At 37.5% G+C, this 17,084-nt stretch overlaps 1 protein-coding gene across 6 annotated transcripts in view; it reads right to left on the bottom strand.

Annotated features, from left to right (window-relative positions):
• Positions 1–17,084, bottom strand: part of PDE5A (phosphodiesterase 5A) — a 149,810-nt gene that overhangs the window by 80,255 nt on the left and 52,471 nt on the right. For all 6 annotated transcript variants that reach the window (XM_021101650.2, XM_021101654.2, XM_021101648.2 and 3 more), the window contains exons 4-7: positions 11,685–11,756; positions 9,972–10,061; positions 6,616–6,753; positions 3,938–4,005 (exon numbers count right to left, since the gene is read on the bottom strand). In XM_021101650.2, the coding sequence (XP_020957309.2) occupies positions 3,938–4,005; positions 6,616–6,753; positions 9,972–10,061; positions 11,685–11,756 (368 nt within the window). The remainder of the gene's footprint in view (positions 1–3,937; positions 4,006–6,615; positions 6,754–9,971; positions 10,062–11,684; positions 11,757–17,084) is intronic.

Raw genomic sequence — 17,084 nt, 5'->3', positions numbered from 1 at the left:
GAGTGTTTAATAATGAGAATTGGAGAGGTCTAAATTCTATCAATAAGCAATTTTAGAAATATAATAAAGAAACTGCTGGGCAAGTATCAATACATTAGTCCTTTCCCAAAATGCTGAAGTTACTAAACACCATTTTAACTTAGTTTTCACAAAATTAAACCTAATATCTAATTTTTATTAAAATAAAACCATATTTACAACACTAAGAGGTCTTTTGCATCATTAGAATGAAGGCTTACTATTAGCTGATGTAAATCACTGGTGTTGAATAATTTTTTTTAACTTGTTCTTTTTTTTTTTGGCTGCCCCCACATTATAGAGGTTCCAGGCCAGGGATCAGATCCGAGCCGCAGTCACAACCTAAGGCTCAGCTGTGACAATGCTGGATCCTTAACCCACTGTGATGGGCTGTGTCCCAGTGCTCCCAAGATGCCGTCATTCCTGTGGCACCTAAGCAGGAGCTCCAGTGCTGAATAATTTTTATTATCATAAAATGAGTTAATGAATCAGTGTAAATGATCCATATAAATTAGTCTTTTTTTTAAGATAACCATACCAACCTATTTATCCTTTATGAAAAATATATTTTATTAAGACTGTCTTGAAATGATTTTTAAAAATGGAAAGATATCTATTTTGCCCACAGAGAAGGAATACGATATTCATCAGAAACAAATCAAATATATAGTTGACTTAAATACATAGCAAGACATCAGCTTTTTTTTCAGTGCATATTCACCAGTAGAGGTCACTATAATACAAGTCGCTGGGCTTGTTCAGCTTCCAGAAAAATCAGAAGACTTCTGAATTTATAACAAAAAACCAAAATGCAAATACATATAATCACAGAGGCATATGCTGATGTACAAATACTGAAAGGTAAAGGTATATAATTCATCATTTTTTACATTTAATACATATTACCATACTGATATTTCTATTGTCCTCGATATAGACAAAATCATATACATGTATATACTCATTTTTTGTCTACATAGCAATCCATTATTTATGCAAGCCCAAAAGTGAAATGATTAAATATTTACATTTTTAGAAGCTTTCTAAAATGTTCTTTATAAAAAGCAACTTAAATGTTATGGCGTCATAAAATCAAATAACATATATTAATGTTTCTTCTAAGATAAGACTTTATAACTGACCTACGCAGTAGAGCTGAATTAAGAACAAGATTTTAGGAGTTCCCGTCGTGGCACAGCGGAAATGAATCTGACTAGGAACCATGAGGTTGCAGGTTTGATCCCTGGCCTTGCTCAGTGGGTTAAGGATCTGGCATTGCTGCGAGTTGTGGTGTAGGTCACAGACGGTGTAGGTCACAGACGTGGCTCAGATCTGGCATAGGCTAGCAGCAACATCTCCGATTTGACCCCTAGCCTGGGAACCTCCATATGCCGCAGGTACGGCCCTAAAAAGACAAAAGACAAAAAATAATAATACTAAGATTTTATAACTGACCTAGACAGTAGAGCTCAACACCAGCACTTAAAAAAGATATATACGTCCTCACCAGGATAACATGTCCATATTATCACATACTCAAAAAGGATTCAATACCAACTAAAACAACATCAAATATGCCAGAAAATACACACACAGAGGCTTAGGAAAGACTAGATATGGAGATGGCCTATAAACTTCAGCTCATGACCAGCAATGCCAAGAGGGAAATAAAGGTTAGCTATTCCATTGTAACTGTGTGAACCAAAAACTCCAGGGTAGCAGAGAAAAATCTCTGGGTAGAGATACCATGGTTTACCTCCCTTGACTACCCATCCCCACCCAAGTCAGCAGTCAAGGCCTAAGTCAGGTGTACCTGTGGAGTCAAATGAATTCCCCATCTGCCCCAAAGTTTTATGTCTCCTTTGTTAATTCCTAAATTTTTTTAATAAAAGAAAAAAACCTTATACTTTCATTGTATCATATGGTTAAAATAATAGTCTTGAAATAATGAGTTTTGAGATAAATATAATCACTTAACAAATTAACAGCTTTATTAAATCACTATAGTCAACAGTTTCTCCATCTTAATGAGGAACACAAAAAAGGACAGGATATGTGAGAAGAGATAAGAGGGGAAGAAGAAAGCAAGGGGTACAGAGGGCAGAAGACAGCATCTTCGGACCTCACACTGACCCATGGGTCAGTCTTGAGTAAGAGGGCCAGAACAAAACCAGGCTATGCACTGAAAGATTTTGTTCTTGCAGATGCAAATTCAGACACTGTTGCTTCTGTATGATCTATGAAGGTGATTTTTCATTTTACTTTCTTTCCAACTTTTGCTTACAAACATTTTCTTCTAATTTTTTATACTGAACAGTTTGAAATACACAAGAAATTTGTAAGTAAAATGAATATCCTACTCGTAAATTCACTATTTTTGTTGCCAACTTTTTTGCCACATTTGCTATATCTATGCAAGTATATGCAAACATATTTATTTGTTTACATATCTTAAATATAGATTTATTTATTTATTTTTGGCTGAACCATTTCAAAGTAAGGTGCAGACATCGTAACACTTTATCCTTAAATACACCAGCATGAATTCACTCTCCTAAAAATGAGAACATTCTCCTACCAACCACAGTATCTTCCTAATTCCAAAGAAAAGTGACAAGAATTCCCCACCAATATCTAGTATGCAGTCCATATTCAAGTTTCCAATTGTCCTCACAAATTTCTTAGATAGCTATTTGTTTTTAACCAGGATCTAAGGAAGTTTCACGTACTGAATCTGGTTGTTACATCTGAGAACAGACCCTTCCCTCACTTAAATAAAATGGAGGGAGAGTCTGTCAATGACATTAACTTTCTGAAGAGAACAGGCCAATTATCTTATAGAATGTCCTGTAGTTTAGATTTGAACAGAGGTTACTTTCAAAGCAAGGATTACTAACGCCGACATCATTCGCTACATGAAGTAGTTCTCTGAAAGGTCCACTGTAGTGTAAAAAAAATCTGGAATTTAAAATCAAATAGTAAAGGTAAGATAATGTTCTGTTTCCATGATCATATGAGGATTTTAGTGACAATATCAATATTAAGGGGTAGTATAAATTGACACAAATTACCTTAGAGGGTGACATAATTTGAAACAAAGGAATACTGTGGTAAAACTGCCTTACACCCAAGAATTCCTGAAGCTTTACCCTGGCACACTTATATTCCTTAGATTATCCTCTATTGCTTAAGCAAACACCACCAGCATTTTGCTAGGGGTGCAAAAGGAAACATGAGAAAGAACATCTGGTAATTCACTTTAAATCTTTTTCAAAATTCTTTAGAAAGCACACATAAAACTGGGGCAGTAACAATATAACCTTGATATATTAATATTTCTATTGTTTCTGAGTAGCAATTAATAACAAAAAATGAATACAAATTTTAAAATTACAAAAGAACCTGAAAAAGAAATGAACTGCAATAGAGATCTGATCTGATTCCAGCCACAGGGTATATGTACTGGTATGACTGCGGTCATAGCCTTCCTTCTGGTGTTAGTTACATCCCATGGCTGCTTTCGAATCAGAACAGACTCACAGGAAAAAAAAAAAAGTGTTCAGAAACCTATCAAATTTTCAGTAAGGGTCCAAGATGTAATGAAAAATATAATTGAAATATAGTACTGGTAGGTCTTAAATGAGTCAGTTCACAAAAAAAAAAAAAAAAAAAAATACTGTACCCAGACCTATAATAATTGTGACACCATTCACTCTATGAAAGAATTCTCCAATAGATCAACTGCAGTGGAAAAAAGCCCTGGAACTATAAAAACTAATAAAGCATTTTCACAAATGAAATTATTTGTAGGAGGAAAAAAGCAGCTGTAGCTTCTATGTCTTAAATTAAATAGGCTGTGAAGTAACCATGCAGCCAGCATTATATACTTGTGATAGACACAGGCCATAAGTTTTCTTACCTTGTTAAAGTATCTGATGATTTTTCTAATTCCTCACACTCCATGTGAAACACACTAGAAAAAGAATCCTGAAAACAGAGCAACAACACAGATTGAGAAGTAAGTTTGAGAATGTAATGAAAACGATCTAGATGCAGACATAAACATCTGTGGAACTGACCAAAGACCCTAATACTTGTGATGTTGTTTAACTTTCAGACAAAAATGACCCAAGTACTTACTTTAATGACAGCCTCAAACCTGCTTCCCATTATTAAGAGCCGTCCTCCTGCTGTTTCTGATATTAACTTGCAAAAATGCTTATTTGAGTTTTATTTGTTTTTGTTTTCTACCAAACGTTAATGAATGCATCCACTTCAAATTTTCTCCATATTTATTCACAGTCCTCAAGTTGTAGCTTTTACACATACATTGATTGCTCTTGCTGGGTCTTTTTTTTTTTTTTTTTGCCTTTTCTAGGGCTGTACCAGTGGCATGTGGAGGTTCCCAGGTTAGGGGTCAAATCGGAGCTGTTGCTGCAGGCCTTCACCAAAGCCACAGCAATGTGGGATCCGAGCCGCGTCTGCAACCTACACCACAGCTCATGGTAACACAGGATCCCTAACTAACCCACTGAGCAAGGCCAGGGATCAAACCCGCAACCTCATGGTTCCTAGTCGGATTTGTTAGCCACTGAGCCACGAAGGGAACTCCTTGCTGGGTCTTTTTTAAAAGACATAATTCAGCAATATTTTATGAGATCATTAAATTATGAAGATTTTAGCAACATAAATAAGTACTTCTGAAGTTATATTAAAAAGAATGCATATCTGCACCTACATTATATTTATAACTGCATAAAGAATTGGAAGGAAGGAGTTCCCGTCGCGGCGCAGTGGTTAACAAATCTGACTGGGAGCCATGAGGTTGTGGGTTCGATCCCTGGCCTTGCTCAGTGGGTTAGAGATCCGGCATTGCCGTGAGCCGTGGTGTAGACTGAAGACACGTCTTGGTTCCCACATTGCTGTGGCCCTGGTGTAGGCCGGCGGGGCGGCTACATCTCCGATTCGACCCCTGGCCTGGGAAATCTCCATATGCCACGGGAGCAGCCCTAGAAAAGGGAAAAAGACCAAAAAAAAAAAAAAGAATTGGAAGGAAATACAGAAATAAAACAACATTAGTTTAATGTGGAGATAAAAGAACTGCATACATTTTTTTTCTTCCTTACATTTGGACTTTTTGCTCATGTTGAAGTATTTTTAATCAATAATAATTATACGGTAAAAGAATATCAAGTCACTTAACTGCTACACTCAACAAATTAAGTTGTTAAAAAGTGAGCAAAATATATTTATGGGCTATTGTTGAGCTATACTTCGAAGGACCACTGATACCAGTCAGTGCTGCCATGCTAGATGTCAACTGGTAGAAGCATGAGCTGAATGTTAAAGTGATATTTAAATTGTCTAAAAAAGGATTGTTCTCACATATAACTTTCAAAAATTAAATGTTAAAAAAGCAGGTCACAGAGCAAAGTGATAAATCGACATACTGCATTAATAAGTCCTGACCTCAACTTTAAAAGGATAGCTACAATCTTGTAATTATCTATTAAGGAGTTTATAACTGATTGAAAAATATGAGATAATGTTTCTGAGAATACTGATTATCTTACAGCACGGTGAAATCTCACTTGATTTCCTATTAATGAGATTTTATACACACACACACAAAATAACTCAGATAATGCTGAATCATATAGTACAGTCTTACTATATAAAACAATTTAAAATTTTAAAATAAAAGTGTGTAATATCTTTTATTATTTGACTTCCAAAAAACCCCCCACCATTTCAGATATCATAAATGAATTGTAATTGACCTATACAAGTGAGAATTCCTATTCTCTCACCTAACCTACCAATCGAGACCTAATCTCAGGGTCTAAAGGAAAAAGAAAACAACTATATCAAAAAGAAATATCCCCAAAGCATTGGTTTATAGGTTGAGAAAGATAAGAAATTGCATAAAAGTAAACGGCCTTGGGCTAAGGGTCCTGATTCTAATAGCAAACTCAATTAGCCTTTCTAGAAGTACACAGCACTCTATGAGGACACTGCATCTTTTTGCATACATTTTATTTCTCTACATTACAAATCAATGACTTGAAATTTACAAGGTACAATGGTTTTAGTGGCTTTCCACTGAGTATAAAGCATTTGGGACTAACAGGCACCTTGAATGACACTGCCTCCATTGGACCATGTCTTTTGGTTACTACACAATCTCTGGCAAAAAGAAATTTTCACACCCAATCCATTCAGAATGGGAGTCTACCTGTTCATGGTAAGAGGGCACCACTGTTCCTGACCACATAAGGTCTGTACACTGTAAAGACAACGTATTCTCCATCAAGGCACTACAGCCGCTGACAAAAGCAGCACACTGATATTCCCATGGCAACTACTTAGTGGTGGGTCACCAAGGTGAAAGGGTGCACTGAAGTGCATCCTCCAAGCTCACCTCTACCGCTTCTCAACCAGAACAGCTCATACTCTGATGAGCTTCACATAAACTACCATAATCAGCTGGGTTTGACAGACAGAGAGTTCTGAGGCCAACATGAGGATTAAAGCAGTGCTTTAAGGAACATAAATTTCTGTCTCTCTAAAAATAAAAAAGGCATACTCTGTACTCACGGAGCAATCTTCATCCACTATGAAAATGGTGCATTTCTGCACCTGCATGAAAGAGATAATAGTGGCAGCTATTTTCTTTAGAATTACTTCCAATGATTGTTGTTCTTCGAAAATTAAGCTAGCAAGGTCAAGCAGCACCTAGACCAAAAAAAAAAAAAAGAAAAGAAAAAAATTAAGAGCTTATTTAGTAATTGTTTATAATTATTAAAGCATACAATGATTTATATAAGTTGTTTCTATATAATTTAACAAGTTACTACCAAGTTTTCTTTCAAGTGTTAAATATATGTCTCCACTAAAAAAAAAGTTCTCCATCAATTGTTGGCAGAATTAGTATAGTGGTTACCATTGCAGACTCTGAAGTCACAGCCAGTAATTTTTAATCCTGGCTTCCCCTCCTACTAGCTTTGGGATATAGGGCAAGTTCCTTGAAAATGAGGATAATAACAGTACTAAAATCATGGAGGGACTGTTGTGAGGGCTAAATAAGTTATCATTTATAAAACATTCTGAGCCATATCTGATACATACAACAAACTTCTGTTTATGTTGACCCAAACTTCTGAGATCAACATTTATCAACATTGCCAGTATTTTCACAGAGCACAGTAAATATTGGCAAAAATAAACAAAATTTTAACAGTTTCTTTTGTGTTTTTGCTGGCAATTTCTCTTTCCCTTAGTTCCACAGAATTTCATCTAATCTTACAAAATATTTGTGTAATGACAAGGGGGAAAGGGTATTACAAGAAACTTACTGGAAGTGATACTATCCTAGTTCTGGCCTGAAAGATGAGCAGGAATCTTTCAGGTGCAGTAGGGAAGGAAAAGAGTCAAAAAGAACTGAGTTGAGAGAAAGCAGCAAACTGATAGTTCTGATCAAGTTTTATGAGAATATAGAGTGTAAAGAGGAGAACTGGAGAGACAAGATTGCAGAATTAAGCAAAGAACATCAAAAGCCCTGTATGTCTTTTGAAACAGTTTGGACTGTGATGGATTTCAGGAAAGAACTGACAAGATCACAGGTATGTTTGTAAAAATGAGGACTGGATTAACGGGGTGGCAAGAATGTAGAAGCTAGGACTATTCTATAGTTGAAAGCCATGGTAGGTCTACTGTCTTATTAACACAAGTTCTAAAAAGGGAAATTAGAGGGTGGGGGAGATGAATTATCTATGAAATAATGAAAAAGAATTACATAAAACCCAAGGGCTTGGAATGACCAGGTACCAGCATGATGTATGAAAAAAGTCATGCTGTAAAATTCAGTTACTGGAGCAACAACAAAGAAATAATCAAAAAAGCTTATAGACCAAAAAAAAAAAAAAAAAAAAAAAAAAGCCAAGAATCAGAACAATATGGATGCTAATAGAAGAAAAAGCTATCTTTAAAATTCTGAGAAACTAAGTTTTCAGTGTAGAATTATAAACCCAGACAAACTGATAGAACAGTACAGTAGATATCTTTATACATGCAAGGACTCAGAGAGCTTACATCACCAGTATCCATTCTTAAGGAGTTAAATGAACATGTCCACAACAGAACAAGAGAGTAAACTGAGAAAGAAAGGGTTCTAGGATCCAGTAGATAACCAGTGGAGTCTTTCTAAGAAAGCAGTGAAGGGAAGTTTTAAGATGACCCCTGTGCAGCAAGCATGGGAAGAACTAGTTTTGCTTTAAAGAAAAAAGAGAATCTCAATTTGGAGCTCTCCATGAAATAGAACTCAACAGAATACCTAAATAATGGAGAGTTTAGGGCAGGGGTGGGGACCAGCAACATGGGGCTACATTAGAACAAACAGTTCAAGGAAAAAAGAGATTTCAGAAACAAGAAAAACTGAGCTATATAAAAAAGGTAGTATAAACACTAGTTATATCATAGTACTTCTAAACACTTTATTTATTTATTTACTTACTTATTTTTGCCCTCCCCCTAAGCTGCAGCTGTGGCAATGCTGGATACCTAACCCACTGTGCCGGGCTTGGGATCAAACTAGTATTCCGGCACTCCCAAGACACTGCCAATCTTGTTGCACCATAGCAGGAACTCCATAAACACTTTATTTTTTTTGCTTCTCACAGGGCTGCGCCCAAGGCACATGGAAGTTCCCAGGCTAAGGGTTGAATCAGAGCTGCAGCTGCCAGCATACATCATAGCCATGGCAACACCGATCTGAGTCCCGTCTGCGACCTACATCGCAGCCTGCAGCAACACCAGATCATTAATCCACTGAGTGAGGCCAGGGATTGAACCTACATTCTCGTGGATATTAGTTGGGTTCTTAACCCACTAAGCCACAACAGTAACTCCAATCAACACTTTATTTTAAATTGCAACTTTAAAATTAATCTAGACAAAGCTTAAGAAAAATCAACCATAGTTGTAGAACAATATAGATATTCCTTGATTTGCAAGGAGATAAATCCATTGTAAGTTGAAAATATTAAAAGCTGGAAATCCAATTAATACATCCAATCTAGTGAACATCATGGCTGAGCCTAGCCTACTTCAAATATGCTCAGAATACTTACATTAGCATACAATTGGGTTAAATCATCTAACACAAAGTCTATTTTACAGTGGTGTTGAATATCTGAGGTAATTTACTGAATGCTGTACTGAAAGTGAAAACCGGAATGGCTGTCTGGGTACAGAATGGTTGTAAGTATATCTGCTGTTTACCTTCATGATCACGTGGCTGACTGGGAACTATGGCCACTGCCCAGCATCACTAGAGAGTATGGTACCAAATATTATTAGCACAGGAAAAGATCAATATTCAAAATTCAAAGTACAGTCTCTATTGAACATGAATAGATTTCACACCATTGTGAAGTTAAAAAATTTTAAGTCTAACCACTATAAGTTGAGGACCATCTGTATATATGTTATCAATGTGGGCAAGATATAAGAAAAAGACCAGATGGGAAAAGCAGAGGTAAGGAGTGGTTATTGGGAAGAAGAGATGAGGGATGCTGAGATCTTATAAAAGCATGGAACTAAGAGATGACATCTCTAATTAACAGAGCAAGAACTAAAACCCTTAACTTAATAAGTGCAAATCACTCATAACTTAAAACACTGACATAATAATACTAGTTACCATAATGGCAAGCAAAGGGTGGTGTAAGTTAAATAAATCCTCATCTGTTGATGGTTATTGCCTAACAGTGATAAAGCAACAGCACACAAAATGGAAAAAAAATGGAGAAAATACTTCTTAGAGAAAAAAGCTGAATATTTAGAAGCTGAATCTGTACGATTTGGATTTCTAATGATACTCATATATTACTTGAATTACAATTTAATCATTTTTTTAAAAAAATTTCTATACTCTCTTTAGTAATCAGACTTGCCTGATTTCTCTTATTCTCCAGCAGTGAAGTCTCATAGAGTTGAGCATTATGAAGAACAATTCCACAAAATGCCAAATAAGCAGCAAAGTCCTAGAAAACAAGTAAGACAACAGTTAAATAAGAAGTGTCTATAAAACTATCTTGTTATATTGCCTGAAACACAAACAGCATCCATAATATTTACAGTTGAAATAAATATTAGAAAACCAAACAGTGTAGATGTTTATTCTGCATAAAATTAGGAATGATGCAAAGCAAGTGCTAGTTAAATGGTACAACTAGTAGATTACAAGTGTTAATAATCTCCTAAAGCCACACAATAGTTATAAATTAACAAGGAGAAAGAGAAGAGACACAGATCTCTTTCCATCATTTGAAACGGAAATTCACCATATATAAAATTTGCTGTAGTCTCTGAATGATATTAAGACTTAGATTTAAGCTAAGACTCCAAACAGCTTTTAACTTACTACTAGGGCAAAGTGAAAGCTCATATACTTGCTGGCAATGCTGGCAATAATAGTCTCATACTAAATTGTAAATATTAGTTTAAATATGTCCTTTAAACATGATCTAACACCCTCATTAAACTAAAGTGATATGCTCACAGTTGTACTAATTATTGATTAAAATAAATCTTTACATGATACACTTCATTCACAATCATGAATTTATCTTAAGAGATGGATGATACAGCCCAAGAATGCAAATTTTTTAGGAGTGGCTTACATTAAGGGACAATAAACAATTAATAAGATAAATAGCCAATCTAGAACTATGCTCCCCATGAAATATTCTCAGGCGTCTTTAGCAGAATTGGAGACTAGACAGCTATTACACTGATTTTAAACTTGCTATGTTCAGAAGCAATTAAGACATGGGGACCAACACCAGTGCCAACACAGCCTACAGCACAGAGGCAAAAATAACTGTCTTGTTGGAATGTAAGCTCCTACTAATTTTCAGGGAAGTGACATAAATAGCAATGGGATTGAATAGAAAGAATTCAGCAGGCTGCAATGATATCCATATAATTACATATTCAAGAAGAGAAATAATAAAACCTACTAACAGAATGAAGTTATAAACAGGTTTAAGGGCTTCCGTCCTTAACGGAAAGCACATCGACGTGGTGCGAGGAATGTATTCCTTCAGAGTTGGATGAGAAGAGTAATAAAATAATGCTGACTGCCACTCTTTCTGAAGCTAAATTCACATCATCTAGCCTGAATTCACACCTTGGCGCCCCACCGTCTGTGTGCAAAGCTTATAAAACATTCTGAAATTTGCTTCACCAGGAGGCAATTCCAATTTTTCGCTGACCTGGAGAGCCAAACCTGGAGCAGTGTTTTAGGGGTTTTTACTTAATGTTGAATCTCTTTATAGCAGTGCTGAAAAGTAAATGAGAGCATTAAAACACCATGTCACCCTCTGGATGGCTCTAACAGGCACACAGCCCTGGAGGAGGCTTGGCGGCATGGTGAGGAGGGTGCTGGAGAGGTTCTGCAGGTTGAAGACCACAGGCCTTCCACACTCAGGACAGCACTGATTTAGCCAGAGGGAAAAGACACACTTTTGAACATTTCACATCATTTACACCACAGTGGTTTCTGTAATCAATGATTTCAGTAACAGCTAATTCTAGAAGCCAATTTACTCTAAAGACAAAGCATCTTCCTAAGGAGAGATCACACCAGACACAAGTTTTGGTACCTTTTCATCTTTTTCGGTGAATGTCCCACCATTTCCAGATTTCTTGTTGATGGCCTGGGCTACACCAACAACCTGGTACAAGAAGAGAAGATTGGTAATTCTGCTGACTGAGATTACTGTAATAGATTCATCAAACTGTGTCTACAGAAAAAATTTCTACATGTGTTTTAAAGTTACAATAAGCTACAAAATCAAAACAAGCCCCTCAGCATTTCGACTAGTTCCATATTATTCTGTACATTCTTTTTTCCTAGTAAGAGTTCAAATGTTTCTAACGTTTTGGGTCCTAAATCATATTTGATTCTGGGATTTCATATTGCACTGTGAAAGAAGTGATGGGCAATCACTTTTTAATATAAATACTTCTCATGACTTTTGAATAAAAAATAAACATTAAATTTATATCACATTTAAAATATATGATGAAGTAGACATTTTATATTGGGTTTAAATATAATATTTCAAAATGGGTTAAACATTCTTTTACTAAAAATGAAACAGGACCAATGGCTAATCACAGAATTTAAAATGCAGGAGGATCAATTAGGGTAGAAATAATGAGGGATGTTGTTCCAACTTCTTTTAAAATTTCTGACCTTAAAAATTATCTTACCTCCAGCAGTCTCATTTTGGGGAAAAGAAGTTGTACTGAAAAATCTAAAGAGGAATTAACAGACTGAGCCTTATTTCAAATCAGAAGGTATCTGAAAGATAAACTACATCTTAAGAAAACTGAGTTAACTCTGGGAATATGTCTTAAGTTTCCACAGAACATTTAGCAAGACTTAAGAATCTTCTCATCTTTCTGCATAAAAGTACATTTTACTTACTTGTTTAGTTCTAACTTAAAGTTCGAGTTATTTCCTTAGTCTTATAAAGACCTTTAACTTATATTTGCTTCCTCTTTAGTACTTATAAATTCTACTCTTTCCTTCTTTCTGCAATTTAATATCAGTGGAAAAAGCTATTATCCTTTAAACAGTTTTACTTTAGAAATATAAAGTCCTTAGTTTTGTGTAGATGGTTCATCCTTTTTTTTTTTTTTTTTTTCTCAGCTGACTCTAGCCCCTTAGCTTTAAGAAATGGATATAAAACTCCCCTCCAAAATAGCAGAGCAGAGAAGGGGAAATACATTCTTGTCTGATAGTTTTCTGTTCTCAACACATTTCTTCCCCAACCCATAAAAGAAGCAAAGGGATGTTAATTTTTTTGTTTTGTTTTTAGGGCAGCACCCACGGCATACGGAAGTTCCCAGGCTAGGGGGTAAATCCAAGTTGAAGCTGCTGGCCTACACCAAAGCCACAGCAACATGGAATCAGAGCTGCATCTTCAACCTACACCACAGCTCACGGCAACGCCGGATCCTTAACCCACTGAGTGGGGCCAGGGATCAAACCTGACTGCTCATGGATACTAGTTGGATTTGTTACTGCTGAGCCATGATGGAAACTCCCAGAAGGTTAAATTTAAAAAGCAGAATTACCCAATTATCTGGTACCCATTAATTGTTCTTAGTTCAATTCTTTCTTAGTTTTGCACACTCCTTAACTCTTGGCTAACAGATTTCTAGATGCTTGCATCTCAGTGACTAAATGCTTTTACAAAAGCTTTCGTCTAAGGTCAAAATGTCTGGACTGCAGCTAAGTGCATTCACTTGAATATACCTGATGGGAAGCTCTTGAGGGTCCCTGGGGTCTAATACATAATGCTACAAGTTTAACTCAGTTATTTTATTTTAAGCATTCATTCATTTACTCAACAAATACTGCAGTGCCTACCATGTACCAAGGAGTGATAGAAACCAAGGGAAAGGTTATCAGGAAGGAGCTCAAGAATCAAGAATGGGTGATACATAAACAGCACAATATACATAGGATGGTATGATCACTTTTATGATACAGATGCCCACAGGTTGCTAAGAACCAAATATGCATAAAAGAGAAGACTTTGCAGAAATGATAACATTTGAGTTTTTGTCTTTAATAAATGGTTTGATAAAAGACTTAAATTTTAAATATTCATTTTTAAGGAAGATGAGATTACAGCAAAGATACTGTTATGCAACCCTACTCAAATAATCATAAAGTATTTTTAAAAGTATGTACTGATTCGCTATTTGTACATGGAGCTGTGTGAGACAACGTACTCAAAGCAAGAAAGCAAAGTTCCTGCTCTCTCAAAAATATAAAGAGACAAAAAGCTAGCTGTTATTAAATGGCTATAAAATGACAGTGAAATGATAGGGGAGTTTAAGGTCTTAAAAGAGAAAAATCAGCCATACAAAGTATGTTCAAGTAAAAGTGATAATGTTGGTTAGTTTAGGTGATTACATCCCCTTGAGAATGAGGGGACAGCTGGCCTGAGCCAGTTAGCTCGCTGTGGTCCAAGGCTACAGGCCATGGATATCCTTAAACCAGTCAGTGATCTGTGCACTGATTTGGGGTGCAGGGGAGAGCTAGGATGGGGGATACAAATGTTCATGGTGGGGGGGTCAGCGAGGCATCAACCAAAGCAGGGCTGTTCCCAGTGGGTCTGCAGCAACCTACCTTCATCCTAGAAGAGCACGTCAAACAAGATTTCTTCAGTACACATGGGATGGTCCCTAGAGCTTTCCCTTTATTACAAGCTGTACCCCAATTTCAACTACGGTTTCAATTTGCATGTTTTACACTTGGGAACATTTATCGGTAAGCATTTTTTTCCAACAATGGGCTAAAAAGTTTTCTCTGTATCAAAGAACGACATCCCTGAAACCATTCTAAATATAAGCCGTTATTTCAACCAACACAACAATGTTCATGTAGTTTAACAACTCTTTTCCATTTCAAGAATTTTTTTTTTTTTTTTTTTTTTTTTTTTTACTATGTCTTTGGGCCACTCCCACGGCATATGGAGGTTCCCAGGCTAGGGGTCGAATTGGAGCTGTAGCCGCCAGCCTATGCCAGAGCCACAGCAACACGGGATCCGAGCCGCGCCTGCAACCTACACCACAGCTCACGGCAACGCCGGATCGTTAACCCACTCACTGAGCAAGTGCAGGGACCAAACCCGCAACCTCATGCTTCCTAGTCGGATTCGTTAACCACGGCGCCACGACAGGAACTCCAAGAATTTCTATTTGATTCTCTTATCAAACCTGCTACCTCCCCCACCTTCTTTTTCCTTTAAATACTAAAGCCTATTGCCCTTCAACTCTTTGGACATACTGGATTTTGAGTGGAAGTTCATCCATAGCAGGGGCTGTTTCCCATGGGAGCCCATGTCCCCTGAGTCATGAAGTATCAGGCACAGTGGCTTGCTGCTGGTCTGGCTCTGCACTGGTGATACGAACGTGAACTCCATACCTGTTTGGGGCACAGGTTCTGCTGTCATGGTTCACAGGTGTCTCTGTCTCACAGCTGCAGCCAGAGGCAAGCTTCCTTGCTGCTGCTTCTGGCTGCTGGTGGCATTTTCTTTTCTTTTCTTTTTTTTTTTTTAAAGGAACAAAGAGCAATTTATTAATTCATATGATTAAAAGAGGACCGGGAGTTCCCTTCCCGGTGCAGTGGAAATGAATCCAACTAGTACCCACAAAGATTGGATTCCATCCCTGGCCTTGCTCAGTGGGTCAGGGATCCAGCATTGCTGTGAGCTGTGGCGTAGGTTGCAGACTCGGCTCAGATCCTGAGTTGCTGTGGCTGTGGTGTAGGCCGGCAGCTGCAGCTCTGATCTATCCCCTAGCCTGTGAACTTCCAGCCCTAAAAAGCAAAGTAAATAAATAAATAAGGACCAGCTTCAGAGGAGATTTGATCCAGTCGCTCAAATGCAGTCAACAAGGGCCAAGTTCCTCTTCACCTCTAAAGATTTTTCCTCTGGCCATCAGTTTCATCCTCATGCTCCGTGGGGTTTCCAACCCAACTTCTCTTCCCACTCCCACAGCTCCAGCCTTCTCTTTGTGTTAGCAAAATAGGTGCAAAGATCATAGACCTTATTGCATGTTCCAGAGAATTGAGAAGCTTCTAGTCTTGGGGTTGGACTTTTGTATTGACTTCAATTGGATCAAGTATTCATTCTCTAACCTAGTGTTTCTCAACATTGAGACTATTGACATTAAGGGCTGGACCATTTTTTGCTGTGAGAGGCACTCCTGTGCATTGTAGGATGTTTAACAGCATCCCTGACCTACACTCACTAGATGTCAGCAGCACCCCTTCCTCCAATGTGACAACCAAAAATGTTTCCAGATATTGTCAGTTGCCAAGCAATGAAAATTGACTTTTTTTTTGGTCATGGCTGTGGTGCTGGTGGCATTTTCTAGGCCTGATTCCATAGATGGAAACTTCAGACATCTAGGCTTCCTCTGGGAGTTTAGCTTCACCTCCCTGCCCCCACCGTCCAAAGAGGGCTCCTCCACCTCCTCTCCATTCCCTACCACCTGCAGATGTTACCTAAGACAATCCGGAATCTCACACCTCTGTAGTCCATCTGGACCTTGTTCACCTACGTTGCTTACCTTGGGTTCCCCTCTTTGTTTCTGACACCCGGGGTTTTCCATTCTTGAGCTCATCTGTAATTTTTTAAATTGCTTTTGGTCAAATTTTACCTTCTTGTTTGCAGAACAGGGGGTGGGCAGTATTCCACATCTGTTCAGTCTGGCAAACTGACCAGAAATCTTGTTCACAGGCTTTAAAGCCTACTCTGTACCTCTAGACATCAGCTCTTTCCTATATTTAACTGTGTTCCCTAACATTAGAGCAAGATATTAATCATTAGGCAACTTCATGGAATGAGGACTTCCAATGATGAATTTTTTCAGCCTTTTTGGTAACCACTTATCTAATAATTTTATAGATTTAGATATTAGAGGTTAATTTGTTTAAGGGATGATTGATTAAATATAATTAATTCTTCTTAAGAAACAGGCAAGTTCTTTCAAGAGATTATTAGACCAGGAAAACATATCTAATACACACATGGGCCTTAATCCCTAGATGGATGACATTTTTAAAACATCACTGATGAAAACAATATATAAAAATCAAAGAAAGGGTGTAATGTCTATCCAAGGTAACATAAGACAGTGAAAGATGAGAGTTACCGTCGTGGCAGAGAACGAATCCGACTAGAAACCATGAGGTTTCGGGTTCAGATCCCTGGCCTCGCTCAGTGGATTAAGGATCTGGCATTGCTGTGGCTGTGGTGTAGGCCAGCAGCAACAGCTCTGATTAGACCCCTAGCCTAGGAACCTCCATATGCCGCCAGTGCAGCCCTATAAAGACAAAGACCAAAAAAAAAAAAAAAAAAGAAAGAAAGAAAAACAGGAGTTCCCGTCGTGGCACAGTGGTTAATGAATCCGACTAGGAACCATGAGGTTGCAGGTTCGATCCCTGCCCTTGCTCAGTGGGTTAAGGATCCGGCGTT

The sequence above is a fragment of the Sus scrofa genome, chromosome 8 (genome assembly GCF_054392235.1).
Source record: "Sus scrofa isolate SSC_HxYL_T2T_F1_AM1 chromosome 8, Sscrofa_HxYL_maternal_Yorkshire_Landrace_v2.0, whole genome shotgun sequence".
Taxonomy (NCBI): Eukaryota; Metazoa; Chordata; class Mammalia; order Artiodactyla; family Suidae; genus Sus; species Sus scrofa.
This window is presented reverse-complemented; position numbering and strand designations above follow the sequence as displayed.